The 27,607-nt window shown below is 41.6% G+C and overlaps 1 protein-coding gene across 1 annotated transcript in view; it reads left to right on the top strand.

Moving 5' to 3' along the window:
- Positions 1-6,734: 6,734 nt before the first annotated feature.
- The window catches only part of LOC114050629 (serine/threonine-protein kinase 31-like), a 70,605-nt gene continuing 49,732 nt past the window's right edge, over positions 6,735-27,607 (top strand). Inside the window, exons 1-9 of the mRNA XM_027872466.1 lie at positions 6,735-6,792; positions 9,588-9,634; positions 9,717-9,769; positions 11,444-11,542; positions 13,842-13,916; positions 17,139-17,297; positions 22,466-22,812; positions 23,793-23,967; positions 26,854-26,969. Of these exons, the coding sequence (XP_027728267.1) occupies positions 9,607-9,634; positions 9,717-9,769; positions 11,444-11,542; positions 13,842-13,916; positions 17,139-17,297; positions 22,466-22,812; positions 23,793-23,967; positions 26,854-26,969 (1,052 nt within the window). The 5' untranslated portion in view covers positions 6,735-6,792; positions 9,588-9,606. The remainder of the gene's footprint in view (positions 6,793-9,587; positions 9,635-9,716; positions 9,770-11,443; positions 11,543-13,841; positions 13,917-17,138; positions 17,298-22,465; positions 22,813-23,792; positions 23,968-26,853; positions 26,970-27,607) is intronic.

Genomic DNA, 27,607 nt, shown 5'->3' with positions numbered 1-27,607 from the left:
GCCTTTCTTTGGGCTCCTTTGTGGGAGTTAGGTTCCCTTTGCCAAAATGAACATGAGGTGGTGTGTACTTATTCTGGTCCCTCCTACCTACCTCTTTCTTTTTCACTTTGGGTTATCCTCCTACATGAAAGGGTGAAGGGGTTGTCTAAAAGCAGAGCAGAAAGTTTCTGTCATATCTTTGGACTAGTCCTTTTCCCTCTCAGGAGAACAGATGCTGAAGTGGCAACGTGGCATTTTACGAGTATGTAAAGACAGGTTTCATATTCAGAGCAAAAAAATACAAACCGTATGGAAAATGCCTCGTTTTCCCTTTGTGGTATCTTAGTTGAGTTAGAGCCCTTCATTCATTTATTATTATATTATGTAGGAGTTTGCATTTCTCTAAAGCCAATGTTTATGCTAACATGTAATGGTCTTTAGGCTGTTATAGGCATTTGAATCCAAATTTCTCTGTGGCTAAGAAATGAGGGATGCAGACAGATGCAACCAGTAAGATGAAATAAATAACTGATCCTTAATGAAGACGTGTTCTTCATGGTTGCAGAATCACAAATGTGATTCTAAATGTGCCCTCTGGTTGTCCCCCTCATGTGCCCATCTGATTTTGAGGCGTGTTTGTGCTGGCAGGCTCTGAGGTGGCTGACAGCCTTTAGGAGCACATTAGACACGATTCAGAGACCCACGGGGCTGGAGGCGGCCAGTTTGGTTGCCAAGATCACAAGGGAGCCAGTGGAAGCCTCTTCTTGCCTCTTCCCTGTTGGGGTAGGCACAGTCCTCTGGCAATAAGTTGGGGTCAGATATGCACGGCTCACAGATGAGGGAGATGGCAAACTTCCAAGTTGGGGAAAGAGTGGATTAAAAGTACATTTTGATACTTAGATTTGCTGAGTGGAGCAAAAAGTTGTCTCTAAAATATATCACGGGTAACATGTTGAGTGTTATTTCATCCTGTCAGATTGTGGCCTTTTGGACCCTCTATGTTGGAGGCCTTCCAGTCACTGGGAATGAGGAGTCAGTTTTGTTTTGTTTGGCTTTTTCAGCTCTTAGGCCTTTATATAGCTAGTGGGAAGTTGAACCTTCTTCAGTACCTCTTACTGTTAGTTATGAGAAAATGAGAGGATAATAATGACTCACACTGAGCCTGAGTTTTGAAGTTCGGAGAACACTTTTCTCCTGACAACCTGATGGGCCAAGAGGTTCAGTGATTTTTCTAAGGTCAGACAAGGAGAAAGTGAGGCGTTCGAAGGTGCTAAGCTTCTTCACCTTAGTCATTCTGACCTCACATCAAGCTTTCCTTCTTCCTCTGCCTTGGCAAGAAAGCACTTTGGAACAGTAAAACTAGCCGCGGAGAAGTAATAATATATAACATAATTACAATTAAACATTGATGTTATTCAGGGCTTTGCTACAATGATTTTTATCACATGCTTAATTACTGTAAAAATGTAAGTATTTACCTTTTGACTAAAACTTTTTCAAATAAAAAATGATTTGGTTACTAGTTTAAATACTAAGGAATTGTTTAATATGTTCAATTGCTGATTCTAATAGGGTCAGATGTATTTTTTTCCTTGTGTTAATTATAACATCTTTCTGTCACAGGGTAATTTTTCAGTAAGGAAAACAAGGGAATCATTCACTGCACCAGGTGCCCAGCACTGAGCTCACCCAGCCTTTGTAATCCATTTACCCCCAACATCTGCTTCCAGACTGCCAGAGTTGGATTCCAAGGGCTTGTGTCTTGTAAACTTCTAGCCAGCGTCTAGTAGAAGTCACTACTCACCACCCATCCCTCTGTATCTAGCTTATTGACGGTAAAGGGCTCTCTGGAAGCTGTAGCCTGTGATCCTGATTCTTTTGTTGGTAGGGGGAAATGAGAGAGAGTGAGAGAGAGAAAGAGAAAGGGAAAGGGAGAGGGAGAGAAAAGGGACCTGACTATTAAGAAGAAGAATGCTAACAGCCAACACTTACATAATGCTCTTACTATGTGCCAGGTACTGCACCAAGTGCTTTATAAATAGTATCTCATTTGATACTCATAACCACCCTGGAAGTGGTTGCCATTATTACCCCCATTTTACAGATGAGGAAACTGAGGCAAACAGATTAAGTGACTTGGCCTAGGGTCATACAGCTAGGAAGTGTACAAGAAATAAGCCCTTTGGCAAGTTCTGGAATGGGATAAATGGAAAGAAACTTAGTATTTGCTTTCATATAGCTCATCAGCCTCCCCCTGATGCCCTCTGGTGCTTCCTGGTGGTCTGGAGGTGATTTACCTTTGGTAACAGAAGACTAGACCAGGGGCAGGTTCTACCATGCTGGAAAAACTTTAAGAAGGGTCCCAGCAGATTGTTTTCTAAGGATTCATTGCCAAGGAAAAAGTAGACCATCCTTATTAAAAAAACCAAACCCCAAAACCCAACAAAAACTTTTTTGTAGCATTCCTCTCTGCGCTACTCCTCCAACTTACGATAACACTTGAGGGGTGGAACCACAGAAAGTTTCTGATTGTCAGAGGGCAAGGGCCTTCTAGAGCCCTTCTTCTAAAACTACAGTTCAGGAACCCCTACAATTGTGATTCCTATTAACAATCAGCGGCAGACTCAATTACGTCTTAGCTAGCAAGAACAGAATATTCCCTCCTCCCAACTCCAAATATACACTATGATGGCCATGGGGGTGAGCGGTTTATATGGAGGGACTGCACATGGCCAAAGCAACTCACAACTGCACAAGTCCAGAGCCCTGCAGTCTGTAAGAGGTTTATCACTGGGAAGGTTGTTCCCTTGGATTCCCTGGACCTGTTTTTTTTTTTCTTTTGAGTCAAACAATAAGCATTTATCAAGTGAATATGTATTAAATATGTGTGAGTGTGCTAGCCACTGGAGATACAAGGGCAAGAAGCAGACCCTGTCCTCAAGGAGCTTACATTCTATCAGAGGAGATGATATGTAGCACCCTTTTCCCCACTTCTGGCCTAATTCCCATGCATTTTGGCAGGTTAAAACCCCCCAGAGGGCAGCTGAGGATTATTAATCATTACTAATTAACTAATATTAAGACTCACGAGCACTAATCCCAAGCGCTCCCTACTGATTATCAATCAGCTAGCTAGAGTTAGCTTTGACAAAGGGAATACTTAATGAAATAGTCTATGAAGAAGAGGTGGTAGGAAATTTTCTTCCTAAGCAAGATGGACCTGGTTCTTAACAGGCAGATACAGTTTCCGTCTCCTCCAGTTTCAGATTGCAGTCCTCAGCTGGGAGTGAATCCTTTAGCCTAGGACTGGCATAGTAAGGCTTTCTCTTGTTCTCTCATGATCTCAGCTCCAAGGCTTCTTTCCAAGCAGGAAATGAAAGATCTCGGTCCTCCCCATGAGAGCTCTTTCTCTAACTGCTGCTGACCCTAGAGAAAGCCTCCCAAATCTTCTTTTTTGCCAGGCTAGACCCTAACTAGGGAATGGCAATTTGCTCTTATCACCTGTGGTCACAATCAGACTGGTGGCGGGGGTGGGGTGGCTGGGGGTTGTGTATGAACTGGGGCTCTGGGCTTCAGCGTTTCCCAGTTGTTTATTTTTTAAACTCTTAAGGTTCTCTCCTTAGTCTATGCAAACGAGTGGCTAAACACCCAGAGCTTGGCATATAGGAAATACTTAATATATGCTTGTTGCTCGTTGTTGGTGGGGGTGCTGGGGAAATGCTACTAAAAAACTACGTCCTTGATGGGATTTCATGGGCCCTGCTGGCTTTTTCTTATGCAAATGAACCACTCAAAGCTTCAGTTTCTTTGCCAGGGGTAGAATGGGGCCCATGGCATCTGTAGTAGGTGCAAAAGTGTGAGTTGGACCTAGAAAGATCTACTCACTTTGGAAAAGAGGATCACTTCCAACAGTGTCCTAATCTGATGGGGATTGGGGTGGAGTAGATTATAGGGTTCTGTGAACTTGGAGAAGAAAAAATATGTCTACTAATAAAATGATGCCTTCACCAATGTTTTTTAATAGTTTTTTTAAAAACTGGTTTTCATTCAATAAGATCTTGCAGATTATCTGATGTCATAATTTCATCAGGTTTTAGCTTTAAAACTTTAAATGTGAATTTTTCTTACACAAACTCCCTTTTCAAGATGAATGCAAATCATCTATAATCTGTCAAGTTGCTTGCCTTCTCAAGGAGAGGGGCAAGGATGGGAAGGAAGGAGAGAATTTAGAACTCAAAAAAAAGAATCTTAAACTTCTTTACATGTAGTTAAGAAAATAAGCAATATATAAAAATACACTATTGTTAGAAATAACAGACACATAAGTCCAATAGCAAAATAATTTTGACAATAAAACATAATTCTTTCTCTGAAAAAAAAAGTGCAACTGTTCAAGGTTGATGTGATAAACTAAAAGTAAAATAAGAATTTTTTTTTAAGGAGGGGGTATTTTTCTTCTTCAGAGCCCTTCAAACTCAAATATAATTTAATATTTGTGTGGCCTGTGATGACTTTTTTGGCTTTTTCAAGATTTCACCTCTGACCAAAACCACAGGGGGGGACCACCAACTGGTTTAAGGAGCCATAATATGGCATCTTGTAGCACTGGAACGTAACTTCATAGTGTTAAGGTTTTCTTTTCATTTTGGTGCTATTTATCTCCCCTCTATCTCTTTCCTTCCTCTCACCCAGTAAGAAGTTAAATTAAAAATAAACCGTCTTCATTGTAGGGGCAGCTAGGTGGCACACTGGATGGAGTGTTATGCCTGAAGCCAGGAAGAGCCATCTTCCGGAGTTCAGACACTTATTAGCTGTGTGACGCTGGACAAGTCGATTAAACCCTGTCTGCCTCAGTTCCTCATGGGTAAAAGTGAACTGGAGAAGGAAACCCAGCCATTCCAGTACCTTTGCCAAGAAAACCCCAAATAGGGTCAGGAACAGTCACACACCAATGAACAACAAATTTTCAGTGCAGGGAGGTTTCTTTGGGCCTAAAGCATGTAAATCCACAGATAATCTAAATGCTTCATTTTGGTTATGAGCTCATTCTACAGGCATTTAACCTTTATCAAATCTTTTAACAAATGTATTTAATCATAAGAGCCACCATTAGTCCGATCACCTAAAGATTCTTAAAAGAACTAGCCAGCTTGAATCCAATTTAATCAAATCACTTATTGCTTTCTCGTGGGGTACGTGTGGCCGCTCCTTTTTAAACTAGTAACAAAATTCTATCTTTTTATTTATTAGAAACAAAACACAACACCAAACCTTTTCTGAGAGCCGTGGGTCAGTAACTAGGGTTTGAGAGACAGCTCTCAAGTTTCTGGTGTTTTAAAGTTCTTTAAATACATCATCCCATTTAAATGTCACAATCTGGTGACCCAGGTAGGTGAGGTTTTTGTTTATTTTTATTTTTAACTTGGACTCTTCAACATAAAGTATTTGTGAACTGGGCGAACTAGGGCTAGAACTAAATGAAGTCTTTTGGCCTCTTTTTTATCTCCTGTGCTTTGCACTCGGTCCTCAATACTTGCTTCATTCGAATTCAGGTTCCCATGCTCTTTCCACTACAGCAGGTTTAGGTCTACCAACTGTACGACTGCACAGACCTAACGACTCCTAGGTATGGCTGTCTAATGCAAACCCCAACCTCTTGTGGTTTCTGAGGAGACAATACAGAATAAGAGTGTAACCATGCTTGTTTTGGGCCAGGATTCCGTTAGTATTGGGAATACCCAGTGCACCGACCACTACAGATAATAAAGTAACTGTTCGGCAAGGGTTAGACTTGCCTGGGTCCACTGGGAGGGCTGGCTCGGCGTCAATTGGCTTCCAAGCACTGGAGGCTGGGCTTGATGGCCAGGTCTGGCCTCCCTGGTCTGCTCTCTATGTAAAAACATAAAACAAAAGGTTAAATGTGCAAGAAGGGCATCGTGATGGGCAAAGCGATCGAGACAGCAATCCACAGGCTCGGGTGGGGACATCTGGTACACTGGGCAACCGCTGCCCAGCGATGACATCCCAGTCGTGGAGGCTACAGCCTAGGGCCCTCAGCCTTTTAGAGCCCAGGCTTTAGCGGTGGGCGTTGGGGTTACTGAGGGCAGGCTACTAGGTAGAGGGTCGGCAGAAGCAAGAGTGGGATGTGGAGCCTGCAGGTCCCACGCGCCAGGAGGAAAAGCAGCGAGCAGGTACCTGCCTCCGAGTGGGTGTGGAGGCCGAGGTAAGCCGCTGCTCTGGTCGCCCCGCCCCGCCCCGCCCCGCCCCGCCCCGCCCCGCCGGGTGGGGTGGGTGCGGAGATGTGGGGGTGGGGCGCTAGGCCCCTCCTATCCCATCACCCGCCCACTGTTGGTGTCGACCAGTGTTAGAGTGCCAATCTCCTCCCACCCCAGCCCGGACGGGGAGGTGCTGGGGGTGGGGTTGTTCGTCTCCTCCCCTCCTAGCGCGGTTTGGCCAAGCCCCTGGTGCGCCACGCGGAAAGCGTGACCGCGAGGGCGGGGCTCGATCCCGGCCATCCCACGCTCCGCCGACCCACCGAGGCAGCACAGCAGGGCCGGCGCGGCGCACGCCCGGGCTCCTGCCCTCACCTCCCTCTGGGCTCTGGCAATTATAAAAGCAATTATAAAAACCCTCCTCCGCGTGCCGCCCCGCCCCCGCGGTACCCATGGCGACACCCCAAGCGGCCTCGCGCAGGGCGGGGCGGCGGTCCTCGCTGCCCCGCCACGTGCTCTCCCCGCGCCCCGATGGCTGGGCCGCAGTGCGCAGGCGCGGAGCCAGCCACCTGGAAAACCGGCTGTGGTGGCGGCGCGTGAGGTGCGAGGTGCGAGGAGCGGGGGCGGGGCGCGGTCACGTGGGGCGGGGCGGGGCGCGAGCTGGAACGCCAGCGGACTGGGAGCGAGCGGTCGGCGGGGCGCGGGGGGAGGGGGCGGCCTGTGGTGTGGCGTCCATGTCCGCGGGAGCGAGGGTGGGCGCGAGTGGGTGAGGAGCCCACGCCTGACCTGGACTGGCCGGGGCCGCTGCGAGTGGGGCCCTCCCCCTGGAGAGGCCGGTGATGGACCCTCGGTCTGCCGACCAAGGACCAGCCCAGCTAAAGGCCCAGAGGTTCGTGCCCGGGCGGGCGCAGGATCCTTCCACCCTCTCTCCCACCGGCCTCAGTTTCCTTGTCTGTCCCGTGAGGGGGTGGGGCTAGTGGTTAAGGGCCCTTCCAGCCCCAGTCTTCTGTCACGCTTCCCCTCCCGGAGCCTCAGTTTCCCTATTTGCTCAGTGAGGGGGCGGGCTGGCCTGCCCCAGCCCTTAGGCCGTCGTGCTCAGTTATCGCCTCTCTGGGCCTCAGTTTCCCCATCTGCACAGTGAGGGGGATGAACGGGCATCACGGGTGAGGTCCTCCGGCCCTCAGTCTGTCGGCCTCTGATTCTTCCCCTACGATGGGCTTTCGGTTCACCCTGTGGTAGTTTTCTGAGAAAGTCGTTGGTAGGAGCAGGCCCAACCACCTCGAGATCGTGGCTTTGGGGGCTTCAGGTGGAAGGAAGGGAGCTTTTCCACCTTCCTGACTGGAGTAGCGTGGCCTTCCTGTGAGTAGTAGTGTGGGCGTGAGAGATGCTTGCTGCCATGTCTGCCAGAGAAAGGCGTGGGATATCCGGCTAGACCATGGCTTCTACCTCCTTTCGTGTCATCAGGCCCTTTGGCAGTCCGGCGAAGCCCACAGGCCTCTACCCGGAACGGCGTTTTTAAAAGCATAAAACAACATACGTAGTATGACAAAGGAAACCAGTTACGTTAATAGCTAGCATGTAGACAGAGTGCTGTGCTTTATGATGTATATAATTTTATCCTCCAACGTGAGGAGGACCCCCATTTTATCAGATGAGGATTTTATACAGATGAGGAAACGGAGGCACACACTATTAAGTGCCTTAGGAAGGACTGGAGCTCATCATTCCCGACTCCAAGTCCGGGGCTCTTTCTACTTACATAAATACTTTTATGCTTACATACTGTTACAAAAATATTTTTTAAACAAAGTTCAGGGATTTGAAGTTAAGAACTCTCGCTCTAGTCTGATTTCTGAACTGGTTGTCTTGGACAAGATGCCATGACATGTTTGCCCGATTTAGTTTTTAAAGATTTAAACTTTTCCCGAGCCCTATAGGTACTAGTGCAATAATTGGTGTTTGTGAGAGGCTTTGAGGTGCAGTACTGCATTCAAAGCCTTTGCAGCTGTTTTAAACTGCCTGTCAAAGGAACGGTGCTTCAGAGTCTTCAGCCTCTTGTTCTCAGTTTGAGAAAAATTAAATAAAGTTAAGTTAGTTTAATTCTTCCTACTTATTGGAAGATAGCATTGAGTGCGTGAAGCTTTGTGGGGATTTCTTTGGGCATCTTTTTAGAGGCTTAAGGTGAGAGTATGCTTTCTCTGAAGTTGTTGTTTAAACTGCCTCATTTTTAGTTTCTAAGAAGTGTCCCAAATGGTCAATACTATTTTTAATTTGATGAGGATAGACTAATAAGAATGCTGACTTCTATTTTTTTCTGATGAAGTAGTTGGTTTTTAGCCTTGTTTCCAGTATATGAGGAAAACAATTATATTTGAGGAAAGTTGAGGGTATTTGATCCTTTTTTTGTAGTGTTTGTGTGATTTCAAAGTCTTTAATAATAAAGGCCCAAGCCATAGCAGTTCCATACTTTATTTTAAACATTTTACTTATGGCACTTTCGAAGTTTTGCCCTTCAAGTTTGGTTTTTTTTCTTTTTTAAGGATCTGATTTCCTTGTGACCCCCCCCCCCCCAACCTATGCCAGCTAGCTGCTTTTTCAGTAAGATTGCACATTTACTCAGTAGTTTACAAAATTTTCCTTACAGCAGTCAGAGTGAGTTAGGTAGTGGAAGCAGTGTTATTCTCCAATCCAGGTGATGAAATTCAGGCTTGCAGAAGTTTCTCAGGGTCCTATATCTATCTAGCTAATAAGTAACAGAGCTGGGGACCGGCTGTCCAGGCTTTCTGCTGATCAAGTCCAGGTGTTTTCCATTTCATCACTGTTTCTTTATTGCAGAAAAAGATATCAAGTATCCATCTGGTAGTGTAATTGACCATAATATAGTGTATCTCTGCTTTCCTATGGTAAACTTGAGTGAGAACCTTTAGCAAAATAAAAGACAACTTTAGTAATAGAGGCTGTGTTGTAAAGGAGCAGGGAACATTTGCATTACCTCCTTTGTCAAGCAAGTCTGATCAGAGAGGGGAAAATCTTTGGTGCAGAAAAGTCGACTACTATCTTGTGGCCTGGATTTCAGGAGCAGAGACCTACCTTTTTGCTAGCTCCTGTCAGCTTTCCAAAATGACACCAAGGTGGGTGGGACTATAGTTGGAATAGAATATTCAGTGCCTGAGGGTAGTTAAACATGGAGGAATTTCAGTCGCCTTAGAGATCATGGGTTTGAATTTTGGCTCTGTTATTTATTACCTGTGTAATCTTGGCCAAGTCACATACCTTCTCTAGGCCTCAATTTTTTCAACTGTAAAATGAAAGGGTTGGTCTAGATTCCTAATGAAGTGTCTCTTCAGGGTCTCAATCTATGATCCTTACTATACTGAAGGTATTGAATAATTTTAGTTTTTCAGGGGCTGTCGACATGGATGAAGATGTAACCTATAATAAAGGTACTGATAATACAAATTCTTGTGTTTAAGAGCAAGTTAATATTGAATCACTTCTAATTCTTTCCTGTCATTCTGGTTTCAGTTGAGGATGTGGTTGGAAGTCATGTAGAAGATGCAGTCACATTTTGGGCACAGGTAAAAAATACCATCTGGATGCTGAAGGCATATTTTGTCTAAACAAAAATATGGGGGTCACTCATTATCTTCAATCACCAACCTTTATTGGGTAGAGCAGTATTAAAGACAAATGGTATTTATTGGCTTCTGATTTGAATACCACGGTGCACACAAAATCTTGTGTTTGGGCTAAAAGAGTGGGCTTTACAGTCACAAGTAGGAGTGGGGGAATCATGGCTAGATAGGAGTTTGACAAAAGTTTGGAGGTTTTACTGGATCTTAAACTCAGTATGAGTTAGCAGTGTGATTTGGCAGCCTGCCAAGTGAATGCATTCTTTGGTTCAGTGTGTCTGGGACCACGGAGGAGCTATTCCAATTGTATTGTATCCAGTCAGACCTCCTCAGAAACGTTCTGACTTAGTTCTGGATTCCATTTTGAAAGGCCTTGCATACATGCCATAATAATTAGTTGAAGAAACTAGAGATGTTTAGTCTGGAGAAGAGAAGACTTGGGGGAGGAAGGCTTAGGACACGGTAGCTGTCTTCAAGTATCTGCTGGGATGTCACCAATAAAAGATGAGATTAGGCTTGTTCTGTTTATTTATTACATACTGCCACAGATTGCTTCTACAACTTGTAGAACCCAGGGTCACCTTTAGAGTTCTCTAAAGATAACTAGGAATAACATACGGATGGTGTAAAGAAAGCAATTTATACCCGAAGTAAGGTAAATGTTTTCTGTTAGAGATATTTCAAAGTATAATGGAATAGACTGAGCATCTCCTTGTTTTCAAGCAAAGGCTAGATGGCCATGTGTTGAAGATGTTGTACAGGGGATTTTTGTTGGGTAGAGGTGATACGGTGATAGTGATAGAATGTTAACTGGACTAGAAGCCTTGAGTTCTCTGTTGGTTTGGAACTGATGAGATTTGGAATTTGGAATTGCTGAGCAGCAAGGAATGCACAGTTCTGGTAGTGTTTCTTTACCAGGAGATCGGATTCTAGGCATCCCTAGGAGGCAGAGAAGGGATTTCTTAATCCTCAGAATTTTATCTTAAAATTGATGTCTTCGAGGAGCTTAATGAATAGGCATTTCCAAGAAATAGCCTTTTCATCCACATCCTATAGAATGTTTTGTTGAGAGGTGGGGGTGGGGTGGGGAAACTTCTGCTCATCACTGCAAAGAAATCTGGTGTGTTATTTAAAACCCCCAAGTCTTCAAAGAACAAGTTGTTTTTGTTTTGTTTTTGGTTATGGTCTCCTTGCTGTGCTTCACTGCGGCATGGAGATGATCTGGTTTCTCAGAGTTCAGGTGCAAGGTGTACAAGGCCTGGCGGGGCTTATCTCAAAGCAGAGGCTTCAAAGTGCGAGTGAGGCAGCCAACCACCTGTGATCTGAGGGCTAGACTAACTCAGAGGGGCTGGTCCCTAAGTTCCCTATGGGGGAGGGATAGAATTTTTTTGACCACAGCAAATCATGAATACTATTTACTGAGTTGTAGAAGCAATCTGTGGCAGTGTGGGGGAATACCCATGCCAATGAGATTGTGAATTCTAGAGAAAAATTGTTTAAAAATTGCCTTAGTACTTTAATGTGGCAGAAAATAAAATGTCAACACAAACCTGTTGGATTATAGTTAACACATTTATCTCTTGCTTTCCCTCTGATTCCATGCCATTTATCCTGTCTTAGAGTATCAATAGAAATTGTGATATTGTGAAGATAGGTTGTGTTCTGGCTGAAGTTTGTCCCCAGTCCAATTCAGTTTTTGGGAATCCTGACCTAAACAAGGTGAGCCATTCTTTGGTGTTACTATTCCATTCATTCTTTATACTCTTATTTTTCCTCTTTTTGTCTGAATTTGAGATCATGTTTTCTTAATTTCTAGAGTTTTTAGTACATTTTTGATATTTGGTGAAGAAATCTATGTTTAGGACCCATATGAACTGGAATTCTAGTAAATTTACACAGCTCTAAAAGTCACATTATAAATGTTCAAATATAATTTGAGGATATGATTTAGAATATCCTAAAGGAGGGCGTGGTCTGACTAGGAACTCGCACTATGTATACACTTGGTTGGATATGATCTCGGTGATATGAACACTCCTTCCTAGCAATGTAGAGGGCAGCCCATATGTCTAAGTGAGTGAAAATGAAGGGAATTTTAAGTTGACTATTTTGTAGCTTCATTGCCATGGCCAACAAAAACAAACAAAACTCAGGGGCGCTTTCCTAACCTCAGACTTCTCCCACTCTGAAGTTATGTAAGGTGAGGCCCAAGTCTGGCTTCTTGACCAGGGTTATATTCCCCTTAACGAACTAATTTGAATGTTCTCAAAGCAGAAAAAAATCCAATTTAACTTGAACATTTATTAAGTGCCTACTATTTTCGAAGAAAAAGTGGTCCATTTTGGTTGGACCTTCACACTCATGAAGGAGGGAGAGTAGGATGAAATGAGGTGTAAAGCAGATCCAAGGAGCCTGGGAAGGCTCATGGTGACCTGTTTTTCTTTTCCTCTGCTAAGGTCCTCATCACCGTAAGATCAGACTATTGTAATAGTCTAGGCTATTATATATTAATAGCCTATTAATAGGCTATTGTAATAGCCTTCTAATTGATTGGTCGTCTTCCTGGCCTCCAGCTCAGTCTTGAGACCACTGTTAGAATCTTGCTGAGGCACAGGTCTAACCATGTCACTCTCTTGCTGAAAACCCTTCCCAGGCTGCTTGTTGCCTTTAGGGTAAAATGCACTTATACCTCACTTCATCCTACTCCCCTTCACGTATGTGAAGGTCGAACCAAAATGGACCACTTTTGCCTCACAAATAGTAGGCACTTAATAAATGTTCAAGTTAAATTGAATTTCTTTTTCTTTGAGAACATCCAAATTCATTAGAGGAAGGCAGACTCAACCTTTTTGTGACCTGTTAAGAATTTTTTATGACTGTGTTGTCTTTTTTGTGGATCCTTGATTAATTACTAACTGCCACTCTCTCCCTTGCAAGTGGTCCAGTTAATAAAACATTATTCCTATGGTGTACACATCAGCTTGCTAGGGTAAAAGTGGGACTTAGAGATTTCAAATAAGACCTGGTCCTTGTATAAGAACCTTGAGAGTGTAGCGGAGACAGGTCAAATGCCAACGCGGCACTAATAGCCTTACGAGTGAGTGATAGAGTGACAGAACAAAGTGCTATGTGTTTTGGAACCCTGATCCCCAGTAGTGGGGATGAGTCAGGAAAAAGGTGAAGTTGGACGTGGAGTGGGTGTTTCTGAATTCGTTGCAAAGTAATTTGTTTGCCTCACATGTTCTGTGTTGCCAATGTGATTCCTCCTTTGTGTGGATAACTGGCTACTTGGGGTAATCCTAGAAGTTCAGGCCACAGAGCTACTCCTTGGTATTTTTACCCACAGTAGGACGGAACATATCTCTGTGCCCCAGCAAATTACATAGGGAACAGGTAATGTCCACCAGAGGTTTGGGCAATTCATTGTTGATTTTATCAGTGCAATAAAAAGATAGAGAGAACCACTTTACCTCAGGTATCCGAAAGGATAAATTTATCCTATGGTGATTTTTTTTTTCCCTTGATAGCTTAAAAGTGTTTAATTTAATGAAAAATGTTCAGAGCGTGAAAGAACTAGCTAAAGGATACAACCTGCTAAACTTAGGGACCTTTAACAAGATTTACTGTGCACAGATTGATACGTTAGTGAGGTATGTACATCTTTCTTGGCTATTACCCAAGTTGTGTAATCAGACTTGATGGCATCTTCTGGGTTAAAAAAATAAACTATAACCATTCATGCCTCAATTGATGTACTTAACATAGTTGGTTTTATCTAAAGCTGCTTGACAAACAGTATCCTATACAAGGTGTCCCAAAAAGTCTTAGTGCCCTTTTAAGCTTAAAGCAGCATCGAGACTTTGGAGGCTCTCTCTGTGTGTGTCCATGTTCATGCTGACTCTTGATGGAAGGGGGGGAGCTCCTTGAAAATGGGCTCTTTTCATTTTTAAGCTCTGTCTTTCCCACATCACTTAATGCTCGTAGATTGACGATCTTGCTTCACTTTTCTCTTTTGCAGATTTATGCTGGGTTGTTTTCTGAAGATAAGTGTTGGTACAGATGTAAAGTGCAGAAAGTCATCAGCGATGAAAAGGTAGGACAAAAATGGTTCACTCTTTTGCTTTGATGACATCTGAACTCTGGTTTGCAAAATGGGAGTGATTGTGAGTGTCGTCAGTAGTTAGTTATTAACATCAGAATCAGTGGTGGTCTGCTACTTTGAGAATATTTCTGTGTTTAAATTTTTAAAGTTATTCAGTAGAAATAGACGGTCACTTGGTGTCTCTTAGCTGTGGATGGTTAATGAAGAGAGACAGAAGGAATGTGACCTTGAGCCAAGCACTGAAACTGTCTGGGCCTTAGTTTTCTCATCTTCTCTAAAATGAGGGAATTAAGTCTAGATCCCTTTGAGCTCCTTTGTCCTTCCTCTTATTTAGTCAGTAGAGAAGCCCTCTGGCTCACTAGGCAATTTAGCAAACATTGATGAAATGAACTCCAGGAACATAAAAGCTGAGGGGACCCTGCCCTCCAAGAGCTTGCATTTTTAGGGAGGGTAGCATACACAGGTAAGTAAATGCAAGGCAATTTGGGGAGCAAAAGAACATTAACAGCAGCTGGAGGTGCTTGGGGGGCTGCTGCAAATGCCTAGCACTTCGTATTCAGGGTACAGCTAGTCGCCCACTTTGACTGAGCTGCAATGTGGGAAGCAAGGCTAGAAGTAGGATTAGAACCAGCTGGTGGTGGACCTTAAATAGCTGGTTTTAATTGGTAGAATGATAATCGTACTGTCCTCAGGCATGGTCCTTTACCATTCATTGATTAAAGCTTCCTGGTTTTTTGAGTAGTTTTCTCCTTTGGTTTCCATATTATTGGTTCTTTAAAACTTAGTACCTTCCTTTATAGATGGTGTTGAAGAAAAACATTGAAAGTAATCAGTTCACATAATAAACTTGTGGAAATTTCTTTTACAGAATTTAAAGTGTAGCTGTATTTGGAAATCTTAGTGATTTAGCCAATTTCTAGAGACAGGAGAAAGTTGTCCACAATTACATATGAATCCTATTTAGGGCCCAGAGTGTAACTGATCATGATTGGGACTAGCAAGGAAATATTGCTCTCTTTTTTTTTTTCCCTCTGTCTCCACCATTTCTCATTCTGTGTAATATCTTTGTAGCATTTGATAATATTGATTCCTTCCTTTGAGCTGTTCTGTCATTCCTTCACTTCTGTGACGCTGCTGTCTCTTGATTCTTTTCCTACCCACGTGCCCATTCTTTCTTGGTATCCTTTGTTAATTAATCATCTATGTCTTATGTCATAAATATGTGTGGTCCCTAGGGTGTTCTGTCTTGGGTCCACTTTTCTACTTGTATTCTTTCTTTTGGTTGCGCTCATTAGCTCCTTTGAGTTCCAAATATCCCCTTTAGGCAGATGACTCCCAAATCTACAGATTTGGCCTCTAGACCTCCATTCCTGCATCACCCAACTATAACTGTATGCTGGTTAAGTCTTCTAGCAGCATATTCCAAAATGGAATTCCTGTATACCCTCATAGCCATCCTTACTTTTTTTTCTTTTTTTTCCTCTTGTGACTGGAGCTAAACTACTTGGATTCTGGCTCTCTGCTGTTAATATTGTTTCTTTATATTTCTGTCGCAGTTTCTGGTAAGGTACATCGAAGAGTGATCAAATGAGTTAGTATATGTAAAGCACTTAGCAGAGTGAATAGTTAATAGATACTTAATAATGCCAGGTAACACAGTGCATGGAGCCTGGAGTCAGGAAGACTCATCTCTGTGAGTTCAAATCCAGCCTCAGACACTTACTAGATGTGTGACCCTGGGCAAATCATTTAACTGTGTTGGCCTCAGTTTCCTCCTCTGTAAAATGAGCTGGAAAAGGAAATGGCAAATATGTCAATTATCTCTGCCAAGAAAACCCTAAATGTGGGGTCATGGAGATTTTTGGATATGACTGAAAAACCACTTACCGTTAAATACTTGTTTCTTCCTCCCTTCCCCTTCTATTCCCTATTTTTTTCAAGGGCACCCTTACATTTCTGGTCACCAAGGTTTGTGACTTTGATGTTGTCTCCACTAACTCGTTACTCTCCCATATCCTCTTTAGTCCGTCATTTGCAAGTTTTGTCAGTCTTCCTCCCCAATAGGTTTTACGCATATTCTTCTTTACATATATGGTTACTTCAGGCCCTTCTTTCTTGTTTAAACTATCACAATAGCTTCCCAGTTTGTTTCTGCCATAGACATGCCATTGACATGGCTGCCCAATAAGTATTCCTAAAGTATGACTTTGACCATGTCATTCCCTTACTCTGGAATCTTCATTGGCTTAACTTTACCCCTAGCACAAAATTTAGATTCCTCTGTTTCTAGTGTGGCTTTCAACCCCCTTTCCGGTTATATTTCACATTATTCTTCCTCTCTGTTCTAGTCAAGTTGGCCTTCTGGTTCTCTCCATGCAGCTTCTTTGTCTTTGGCATAAGTGGTCTTTTGTATTGGGAGTGGGCTTCCTTCCTTCTCCAGTCATTTAGAATCTTGAGCTTCTTTGAAGTCATAACTGGGCCATCACCTTCAAGCAGAGGCCTTCATGATCTCGCCCTCCTCTTCCCCTCCCCCATACTCTCTTACTCTTGGGATTACGCTTTGTCTGTGCTTCATATTTTGTTATGTACCCCCAGTAGACTGTTTGCTGCTTGAGGGCCCGATGGTCATTTTTTTTTGTCTTTGTATCCCTAGCATCCAGCTCAGTGTTTTGCATGAGGTAGATGTTTAATAAATATTGGTTGTATTTCCTTTCCTCTTTTCTTCTCCCTTTAGAGTAACACACTTGCTCCCACCTTGAAGTAAAGAATGCAGAATTATTACAGCCGCTTAACATTAGAAGTAGGAGGTAGATTGTTGAAATGTAATCCTACATTATCCCTTTTTAAAGGATGCCAATTTAAAAAAATACATTTAAAAGTTGAACAAATATTGTTTGAAGTATTATTTCTTGGGCCTTGAATTTCATTTATGTGGAAGTTATAGTAGAGCTTCTTAGTATTCTTAGCTTCATTTCTAAAAGCATTTGGTGCCTGGCCTATAGTAAGTGCTTAGTAAAGGCTTAGTAAGTGATTTGGCAATTTTGAGAGAATATGGCACATGTGATTTATTATGAAGCTCACAGGTAGTGATGGAGTGGAAACATAAATGTGTGTGTAAGTAGTAAGTTGGTTTTTCACTTGGGACTGGAGCTAAATAAACTACTTGGATTTTGACTCTGCTGTTTCTATTGTTCTTTTGTGTTTCTCTCATAGTGTCTGGTAAGGTACGTTGACTATGGAAATACAGAAATTCTAAATCGCTCTGAAATTGTTGAGATTCCTTTGAATCTACAGTTTCCTGATGTAGCCAAAAAATATAGACTCTGGGGACTACAGATTCCTTCTGGACAAGAAGTTACTCAGTTTGACCAGGCAAGTAATCCTCACTTTTTAAGACTGAATTGTAATTGAGCGAATGAACTTGAGGTATTGAGGCCCTTGCCTTGGAAAAAGGGACATGGGGAATAATATTGGGTAAATCTCAGTGAAATAAAGGTATATTAAATCTCACTAATTTAGACTGGGAGGAAGTTTAGTCTGAATGTTTGAAAATTTTGAATTATGAATGAATTTAAAAGAAATGTGATATCAAAGTGTAGAGACTCTAGTTCCAGTTTGACTGTCAGGTAGCAGTAGTTTGCAGTGTCTAGAAGGTCTTCAGAAGCAAAACTCTGACCCGTAGTGGTGATCACCCTTAACTCTACATCCTTATTCAAGTTGGACAAAAACATAGAGGAAGGCAGACAATGAGGGATGGTGTAGTGGTGGATAGTGCTGGTTTAGAGTTGGAAGACTTGATTCTGATTTCTTACCTTGATTCTTTCTAACTTTGTGACGTTGAGCAAGACCATTTGGCAACTCCCTAAAGTTTATTTGCTGAGTCAAAGTTATTGTTTAAAATTCAATTTTACTTTACTTTAAGGTTCACATTCTTTCTCTCCTCCCTCCTCCCATTTGAGAATGTAAGAAAAACAAAGCCCATTAGAAACATGTATAGTGAAGTAAGACACATTCCTCCATTAGCTATTTCAAAATAAAGGTGGGGAGGGGAGATGTTTTGGCCTGCACTTTGAGTTCATCCCTTCTCTCTTTGGAGGTGGGTAGTATAAATCCATAGAGTTAGGATTGGTCTCCTTGACTATTGTGAGTATGTCATGAATATATCTTAAGATTTTGAAATAAATGTAACTGTGTTCTTGTAGAAAGGTCCTGAGCATACTTGTTTAATTAAATATAGAAGTGATTTTGCATTTTAGTATAGCTACATATAAATCAGTTCTTCTGATTTGCAAAGCTATGAAAAATGTATCCTCTGATGTATTTCAAACATTTTCTCCATAACCTTGTTTATATTATAAAGGCAAGCTTGCCACTCCTCTTCAATATCTCAAATTCCAAGTTAGTAGAACCTGAATTAGTGAGATTTGGGGGCTGGCAGACTCACATTGTCAAGCTGCAGTTGCAAATGCAGAGTGTCTTAACTACATTCTAGCTTATTCATTTCTTTAGGATTTTGTTGTAATGACATATAACCCAAGGAAGGAGATAATGATTTCAGAGCTTTGTTCTCATACTAACTTCCCCCACAATGCTCTGTTTTGCAATGAGTGTTGTGCTTTTTTCAGTGATAGGAAATTACATGCTTATTTGCTCTGGGATTCCATTTTACTTAGCAAAGTGTTTTTTTTTTTTTGTGAAAAGTAATGTAATTGAGATTATAACACACAAAATTAAAATTCCTTCTGGTACCTGTAATTACCTGTTTGTTTTTTTTTTTTCTGAGAATCTTGCAGGTGTTTTGTGTAAAGTAGCTTCTCATCAGTCATCATTAGAGGAAACATTTCTCTGTGCTGAACTGAGTCAAATCTAGATGAAAACAGCTTTTCTTACAGGATTGATTGTAAACCTAAATGACCTTACACAGTCTTCAGTATTTTGGCATTGAGGGGTTTAAAAGTGGAGCTGGAAACTACTTCAAAAGATTTGGCTTCACTGGGTATAGACTTGTTTATACCACCCACGTATTTAGAATACTACGGTTTTGGATCGGAAGAGATTTTGTAGGTGATCTACCCTCATTTCATTTTATTTTTTTAATGAGGAAACTGGTTTAAGCAATAACTTTTTTTTTTTTCTATGTAAGACAGAGACATGTTTGAACTTGAGTGTCATGGGAAGATGTTATTTAGCTGCATTTTTCCCGTTAAATGAGCAGTGCCAGATTCAAACTCATCTTTGTGCATATCTGACTTCTGCTTAGCCTTGTTGCAGTTATGTAGAGTGAGGCATCCATGAAGCCCTTATCTTGCAAGAGCTTTGCTTCTAAATTAGTACAGTGATACCATTTAAAGACCTGATGTAAGGAAGTAAATTCTCTCCTGTTTGTTTGTTTTTTTAGGCAGTTGGGGTTAAGTGACTTGCCCAGGTCACACAGCTACTGTCAAGTGTTTGGGCTGAGGCCGGGTTTGAACTCGGGTCCTCCTGACATCAGGGCCGGTGCTCTATCCACTGTGCCACCTAGCTGCCCCCTGTTAAGACTTTTTGAGGACCTAAATAAACTATCTAAAATAGAGCCACCAGTGGGGAAATGTAAAATGGGGACAAAACCAATGTTTGTAGAGGAAAAACAAAACAAAAAAAGGAGAAAAAAGGTGGGGAGAAAGTAGGAGTAGAGGGGGAGAATGTCATGTCTGGAGGTCTTTGCCGGAGTCTATGACTGAATACCCAGCATCCCTTTTGAACTGCACTAGGTTTGGCTTTTAGGAAAGGATACACTTGTAGTCACAGTGTCTCTGAACTGGAAGGAACTTCAGATAACATAGCACATGCCTCAGTTGTGATCTGGAACAACCCTGGAATGTGATCATCTAGATTTTGAAAGGCCTCTCCTAAGGGAGGAAACTGTTGCTTCCTGAGGCAGTCCATTTCATTTTTGGACAGTTCTGATTATTAGAAGTTTTTTCTTATGTTCGGGTAAGTATTAACATCTTTTCTTCTTTCCTAGATCCTCATGTAACTTTTGCCCCTGGAAGTGTTGTAAGATCAAGGGAAAAACCTTTTATTAGACGTGCCAGAAATGAGACATTTAAAATGTATCTCTTGACAACTGAGTTGTCTAATAAAATTATATTTTCTTATTTGAATTTTATATAAATTGAGCTAATTCAACAGTTGTTTACATGAGAAAAAGTTCAGTCCTTCCATAAATAAATATTTTGTGCGTTCTTACACCACCATCTTATGGTAGAATCATTGAAGTTCTTTTGGTGGTTGATGGAGAATTAGAAGTGTTTGTTTTCTTGGGGTAGGGTGGGGGGGGGGTGCGACGGAGAGGGAGTACTAGACTGAGAGTCAGAGAACCTGGATGTAAATTAGTCCATCTATAGCCAGGTGATTTTGGATGGGCAATATAACCTGTGCCAACTATTATTAGCTGCAAGCTGCAATCACAGGTGGAAGTTAGGCTTCCCAGAACATCCTAAAAGGAATTAAAAAATTCCTTGGAAGCAAAGCTTTTTTGTTTTTTTTTTAAAAAAAGGTCAGCTCTCCTGTCTCAGGGTGGGGAAGTATGGGAAGAGAATTTCTCCCCATTTTGAAAGGGTTGGCAAGAGCTCTAGATGTCTCCAGGCTGGGTCAGTGGCTGCTGAGGAGGAAAATGGTGCAGTCGCAGGTACAGGCACATTGAAGGCATTCTAGGCATTTAGTTCCTCTGAAGAGGATTGAATTTCCAGGCCTCAGTCACTTTGGATTGGGGAAAGTGCTGCCTAGACTAATCTAATGAGGATTATTAAATACTTACTAGGTGCAAATGCATTGTGTTAGGGATACAGAGACACAGCAACAACCCTGCCCTCAAAAAGGTTACGTTCTACTAGGGGCAGGGGCGTTTGTGTGCAAAGTCTAAGTGTATGAGTTTATACGAAAGTGAGAGAGAGTTTAAATGTGGGAGATGGAGAAAGGCTGATAGGAGCTGGTGAGCGAGCCAAACTTTGCACAGAACAACTGAGCCTTTTTAAGAAAGGGAGTAATGTGGTTAGTCTTGGGCTTGAAGAGCTGGGGGGCTAGCTGAGTAGGTGGTGCACCGTGATGAGTGAGGTGAGAGTACCTCCCTCCTGTTCATGCTGGTGACTTAGCTGCACTAGGAAGGCATGAGGAGTTCTCACTGGGGGCGACTTCCAGATTCCAGGCCTGGAGCATCCCCTGGGCCTCCTATGTCAATGGTTCCCCTAGCAGCAGAGTTTGTGACAGTGTGCTGGTGCTTGAAGCCATCTTGAAGAATTATTATTATAGGTTTAGCGATATCTGTCTATCTACCTATTTCAGCAAGGGGAAGTGATTATTTAAAAAATAAAATCTTCAGAATAAAAAAGTTATGAGCTCTGATTTGCAGCATATCAGAGCAAAGGGGCAGCTAGCTGGTGCCCTAGTACACAGAGTGCTGGCCCTAGAGTTGGGAAAACCAGATTTCAAAAGTGGCCCTAAACCCTTACTGTCTGTGTGAGCCTGGACAAGTCACTTAACCCTGCTTACCTCAGTTTCCTCATGTGTCAAATGAGCTGGAGAAGGAAATGCAAACCACTCCAGGATCTTTGCCAAGGTGATATTCAGTCATGTCCAACTCTTCATGACACCATTTTGGATTTTCTTGGCAAAGATATTGGAGTGGTTTGCCATTTCCCTCTCTAGTGCATTAGGCAAACAGAGGTTGTGACTTGCCCAAGGTTACCCAGCTAGTAACTGTCTGAGGCTGGATTTGAATTCAGGCCTTCCTGATTCCAGGCCCAGCACTCTATCCACTGAGCTGCCTAGCTGTCTAGGTACCTATCTCTGCCATTACGAAGTGTTAGACATGACTGGAAAAACGCTGAACAGTACCAACATAGCATAATGGAAAGAATGCTGAACTCTTAGAATAATAATAATGGCTACCATTTTTATGCAGTATTTTCAGGTTTAGAAAGGTGTTTTACATATATTATTTGCTATCCAAACAACTCTGTTAGATGCTATTATTACTCCCATTTTACAGATGTGGACACTAAAGCTGAGAAAGGTTAAGTGATTTGCTCAGAGTAACAAAGCTAGTAGAGCAGAATTTGAACTAGGGGCTTCCCAATTCCAAGTCCAGTGCTCTCTTCCTCAGACTTCTGAACTGCTCCCATTTTATGTGTGTGTGACTCTGGGCAAGCCAGTTCTTTCTGGGCCTCAGCTTCCTCATTTGTAAACTTGGGAGGGTTGGACGAGCTGATCCTTGATGTTCCTACCTCTTTTAATACGCTCCAATTCTGGGACTATGTTCTTGCCACTCTCCATTCTTCACTTTTGTATACTGTAAGTGGCCTTTTAGAGATGGCTTTAGAGGACTCTACTGTCTGGGTTTGGGTGAGGCACCTTAGCTTCTCTTAGTTTGGCCATCTGTAAAATGAAGAGTTTGCAGTAGACTCATCAGTTTGCTTCTTGCTCCAGGTTCTATGACTCTGACCCCAAGGAGATGTACTTACGTAAAATGTAATGAACCTCCTCTTTCCTTTCTTTCCTAGGGCAGATCATTTTTGGGGAGCTTGATTTTTGAAAAGGAAATAAAAATGCGCCATAAAGTGACATACCAGGATGGCACAATTGTCGCTCAGGCTGAGTATGGTAATGTGGATATTGGGGAGGAAGTGGCCAAGAAAGGATATGCAGAGAAATGCAAACTCCCTTCCAGCAATAATGCCCCTGAGGAGAAGAAAATGGATCCTGGGCAGCTTGGCATTGGGAACCTCAAGAGCCCTATTCCTCTCTGGGGGCATAGGCCCAACCCATCAGCATTTGCCAGGCCAAAGGGCCGCTTCAATGGACGGATGGTTCCTGACCTGAAGGGGAAAACTCTTGTTGCATTCCCCAAGTAAGTCTTTGGTGGGAAGGGAGTGGTTTTTCCTAAGAGTGGCCTCCCTCAGAGGAGAGGCACTGTGCCTTAATGGGAGGGCACTGACCTGAGCCAGGGCACGAGGGTTCTGGTCCTTGTAATGCCTCACCCTGAACTGAGTTTCCATTTCCTATCCTGTAAACAGGTGATGACATGTCTCTAAGGCCTCACCAGAGAGGTGATGAGCGATGTGGGAGGCTCAGGAATCAATGCACTTTCATGGTGGTGGCTATTCTTATAGGTCTCTAATTTATTTAAGAAGACCACTAAGCCTTTAATTACAAAGGCAGATGTAGAAAAAAGAAGATCTTGTTGTAGTTTTCCTCCTTTTTTTTTTTTAAAGTATAGGCAAATTTTAAACTCATTTGCCCATTTTTACTTGGAAAAAAAGTAGAGGCAAGTTCTTGAATCTTTAATAGTGTAGTGGGAAATGAAGTACTTTTGAAAAGTGCTTATATTTATGAAATTGTGATTCACTTTGAAGCAGAAAGCCTGTTTTGGGTTGGCATCTCAGTGTGTAGGGTATTCTCCCGGAGACTCAGGCCAGAGTTTGCCACCTTTACATGGAGACAGCCTGATAGCAAGGGCCTTTTGTCCCCAATTCCATTGGTGGAGGAGTCCAGGACAGAACTACTTTCTGTTGTGTTACTGTGAGGTTTTTGTATACACTTCTTGGGTAAGAGTGAGACGAGGCAGCTGCTGCTTCGTTGTGTGTGTGTGTGTGTGTGTTTGTTAAGTGGTATTTTTAGCCCTAGAATTTAGGTAGCCCTTCCTGCCCAGATGTCTGTATGTTGTATGCTAGTTAACGTTCAGGATGGGTTAGTCACCCAGCCTACTTTGATATAGTCACAAGTGTTGTGGGTAAAGTTGAAGACGTTTTGGGTTCGTCTCAGGTTGCTGGGTTTGAAAACTGAAGTGAATTTCTTTTTACTTTAGTGTTTTTTATTCATTTTTAACAGGGATAGGTTAGCTGTTGGTGACTTTAATTTGGGATCAAATGTCAGCCTGGAAAAAATCAAGCAGGACCAGAAGCTAATCGAAGAGAATGAAAAGCTTAAATCGGAGAAGGAGGACCTGCTTGAGAGTTACAGGGAGCTGGAGCTGAAGGTCGAGCAGACTTCCTTAGAGCTGCAGGTATAGCCTGGGCACCTCCTTTTAGTTGTGTGTGGGTGCGTGTGCGTGTGTGTATGTGTATGTGTGTGGGGACTCCACACCTGGGAAAAGCCTGACTCGAGGTTGGTTCAGTTTTCCTTAGGAGTATGTGGACAATCCATTCTTTTCTTTCTATTTTCACTCTACTCCTTCTAACCTCAAAAGTAGGCAGCTGACTGAAGTCTAGAGTCAAGTCATATTGAGGGGAAAAAAAGGCCCCCTCATTCCTACCCAAGAAAGTATATACTGGACTACGATGGCACAGGTGATTTAGGAGCCAAGTTAGGTAGGAAGAAGATTGCCACACTGATCGTTTTGTAAAAATTCTATAAGGGAACTCGCTCTAGGCTTCAGAGGTTGAACTCAGGTAAAGGCAACATACCTTGAATCCTCCAATAGTAGAATAAATCTAGAGAAATTCTCTCACCGAACTCCATGGATTCGTTGAGGAGGACAGTCCACTTTGGGGAAACAAAGGGAGAGCTGACTTCAGTTTCTTTTTTTTTTCTTTTTCATTTTATTCTGAACTTAAGAAGTAAAACAAGCATTTCCATACCAAAGTGGAATAGAAAAAAGAGGATTGCACCTGAAACTACAGATCTGTTATGTACAACTTGCTGTTCTTTCAAATATACCACAAAGTTATTATGTAACTTTTTTTTTTTTTATCTCTCCCCCCACCCCAGAGTGACTACCATTAGGCACAAAGATGTGTATATAACGTCAGTTCTTTCTCTGGCTACAGATATCCTCTGTCATTAATTTGAGTTTATAATAGAATAGTCAGCTCAAGGTTGTTCTTAAAATAATATTGCTGTTACTGTATTCTCTTGTTACTCTGTTACTGTGTTCTCTTGATTCTGCTCATTTTGCTCTTATTTCATGGAGGTCTCTCCATGCTAAAGTCGTTGAGCTCATCATTTCTTATAGCAGAGTAATATTCCATCACGAACGTATACCACAACTTGTTCAGCTGTTCCCCAATTGACAGCCCTGCAATTTCCAATTCTTTGTTACCACAAAGAAAGCTGCTATTATAAATATTTTAGAACTTACAGGTTCTTTTCCTTTTTCCTTAATCATCTTGGGGAGCAGACCTAATAGTGGTGTTGGTAGGTCAAAGGGAACAGGCATTTTAATAACTCTTTGTGCATAATTTCAGATTGCTCTCCAAAATGGTTGGATCAGCTCATGGTTCCAGCAATAGTGCATTAGTACCCCAATTTTTCCACATCTCCAACATTTATCCTTTTCCCCTCTATCATTTTAGCCAATCTGATAGATGTGAAATGATATCTCAAAGTTGTTTTAGTTTACATTTCTCTATTCAGTAATGTTTTAGAGCATTTTGTCCTGTAACTATAAATTGTTTTGATTTCTTCATCAGAGAACTACCTATTCATATCCTTTGACCATTTGTCAATTGGGGAATGAGTCATATTCTTATAGATTTGGCAAAGTTCTTTATATATTAGAGATATGAGACCTTTATCTGAGGAACGGTCTATAATTTTTTTTTCCCAGGTTTCTGCTTTCCTTCTGATCTTGGTTACATTGGTTTTATTTGTACAAAACCTTTTAAATGTAATGTAATCAAAATTATCCATTTTACACCTCACAGTGCTCTCTATCTCTTATTTATTCATAAATTGTTCATCTGTCCATAAATCTAATAGGTAATATGTTCCATGTTATTCAGTTTTTCTTGTAATATCACCTTCTATAGCTAAGTCTTGAATCCATTTTGACCTTTTATTGGTAAATGGTATAAGATATTGGTCTATGCCCAGTTTCTGCCAGACTGCTTGCCAGCTTTCCCAACAATTTTTTTTTTTTTACCAAATAATGAATTCTTGTCCTGAACACTTAAGTCTTTACACTTGTCAAACACTAAGTTACTATATTTGTTTGCTGCTGTAAATTGTATGTCTACTGTGTTCCACTGATTTACTTTTCTTTTTCTTAGCCAGAACCAGATAGTTTTGATAATTACCGCCTTATAATACAGTTTTAAGATCTGGGACTGCCGAATCTTTTTCTTTTACTTTTTTAAATTAGTTTCTTTAATATTCTTGACCTTTTGTTTTTCTAAATCTGACTTCAATTTCAAATGTAGTTTTTATTGATGTTAAATGTTTATTAGTGTTAAATGATTTTAATGAATATTTTAATGTAACTGTCATATCATCTCTATATACTAGGGTTGAAATAAATCTATAAGATAGCTCTGAAATTTTAAAATATACTGCTTTGTAAAAAAAAAATGTAGTACAAGAAGACTTTTGATTATCGGGGGCAAATGTTAGCTCTTATATAAGCTATTCAAGCTTGTTTCTGGGCCATCTGTTAGCTGGTAAATACTGCTATAGACTTAATTTTAATATCAAGGTAAAGCTTCTGGAAAAAATCATGTAACATATTCCAGAGCTAAATATAGATAATTTAATATTACTAATGCCATTGCTTTCTTTATTCTAGAAAATCCAGTGTGGAAAACAATTTGGAATAACACAGGCAGGGAAATTGTATCTACTCTGTATCAGGGAAATATTTCACTTCCTCTGTATAAATTAGCATAGAACTCATAGTGAAGACAAAATTTTAAGAGTTCTCTCTCAGGGCAGTTTTCTGTATCAAGAGGAAAATGATCTGACGCCTCTCTCAAGCTGCCATGAATATGAAATGAAGATGATACTGTCTCCTGGATGCGGGGTTATTTGTCTTTCCCTTTGCCATCGGGGTTCTGTGTGGCATCTAACCCAACTCGAGACATGCCGTTTTTTTTTAAAGAAAACCCCCCAATCATTTAAGTTTTAGAACTGGGTTATCCTGTCACCATACCAACATGCATTTTTTTTCTGTTTTCAGCGAGCAAAAGCAACTTCCGTGGAACTGACTAAACATTTGGAAAACACTCTGCACAGGCACATAGGGACGAGAATGAAGAGTCTTGCTGCAAAGGTTGAAATAGTGAAAGAGGTTAGGTAGGTGAAGTCACTCTTAAAGAAAATAGAGGAAGATCCTCATTACTTTTTGGGGTTGGTTTTATTCATGTGATTCCTGCTTTCTCTTGCTCATTTGAAAACAAAAAACAATTACAAAAAACCCAAGCTCTTTTTCGTGAAGCTTTAAAGAGAATTTGGTGTAATCAGCACTGGCCCTGTTTTAGAGGAGCACTTCTGGTCACAGCTGGCAGGGTTGACTTGAGGATGGAGGAACAGTCGTTGTCTTGTCTCCTTAGCACGTTGCCTTGCATGAGGTGGGCACTTAGGTTCTTATTTGATTGGATTTTTAAGTGATTTAAAAAAAAATTGTAAAAAAAATCAAAGAGGGAGTGTTACATTGTGGATAGTAAGAAATTGGGTTTATAGACAGGAAAAATGTGAGTTCTAAAGCTGCCTTCATGTAATCTGAGCAAGTAGTTTAACTTCCTTATGGTTTAGGCAACTCTGTAGCTATCCAGCTGCAAAGTCCTAGATGGGTTTGCATTGGTTTAGACTTCAGAGCATTCCCTATGACGATGAAGTCATGGATTGTTCTCTCTTGGCTGACAAAATCACAGATTTCTTTTTGGATTCGATATTAAAAAGTGAGAGGATTTATAGGTTTGTTTGAGAGATTA

Source organism: Vombatus ursinus, unplaced genomic scaffold, assembly GCF_900497805.2.
Source record: "Vombatus ursinus unplaced genomic scaffold, bare-nosed wombat genome assembly UNPS02014799.1, whole genome shotgun sequence".
Taxonomy (NCBI): domain Eukaryota; kingdom Metazoa; phylum Chordata; class Mammalia; order Diprotodontia; family Vombatidae; genus Vombatus; species Vombatus ursinus.
This window is presented reverse-complemented; position numbering and strand designations above follow the sequence as displayed.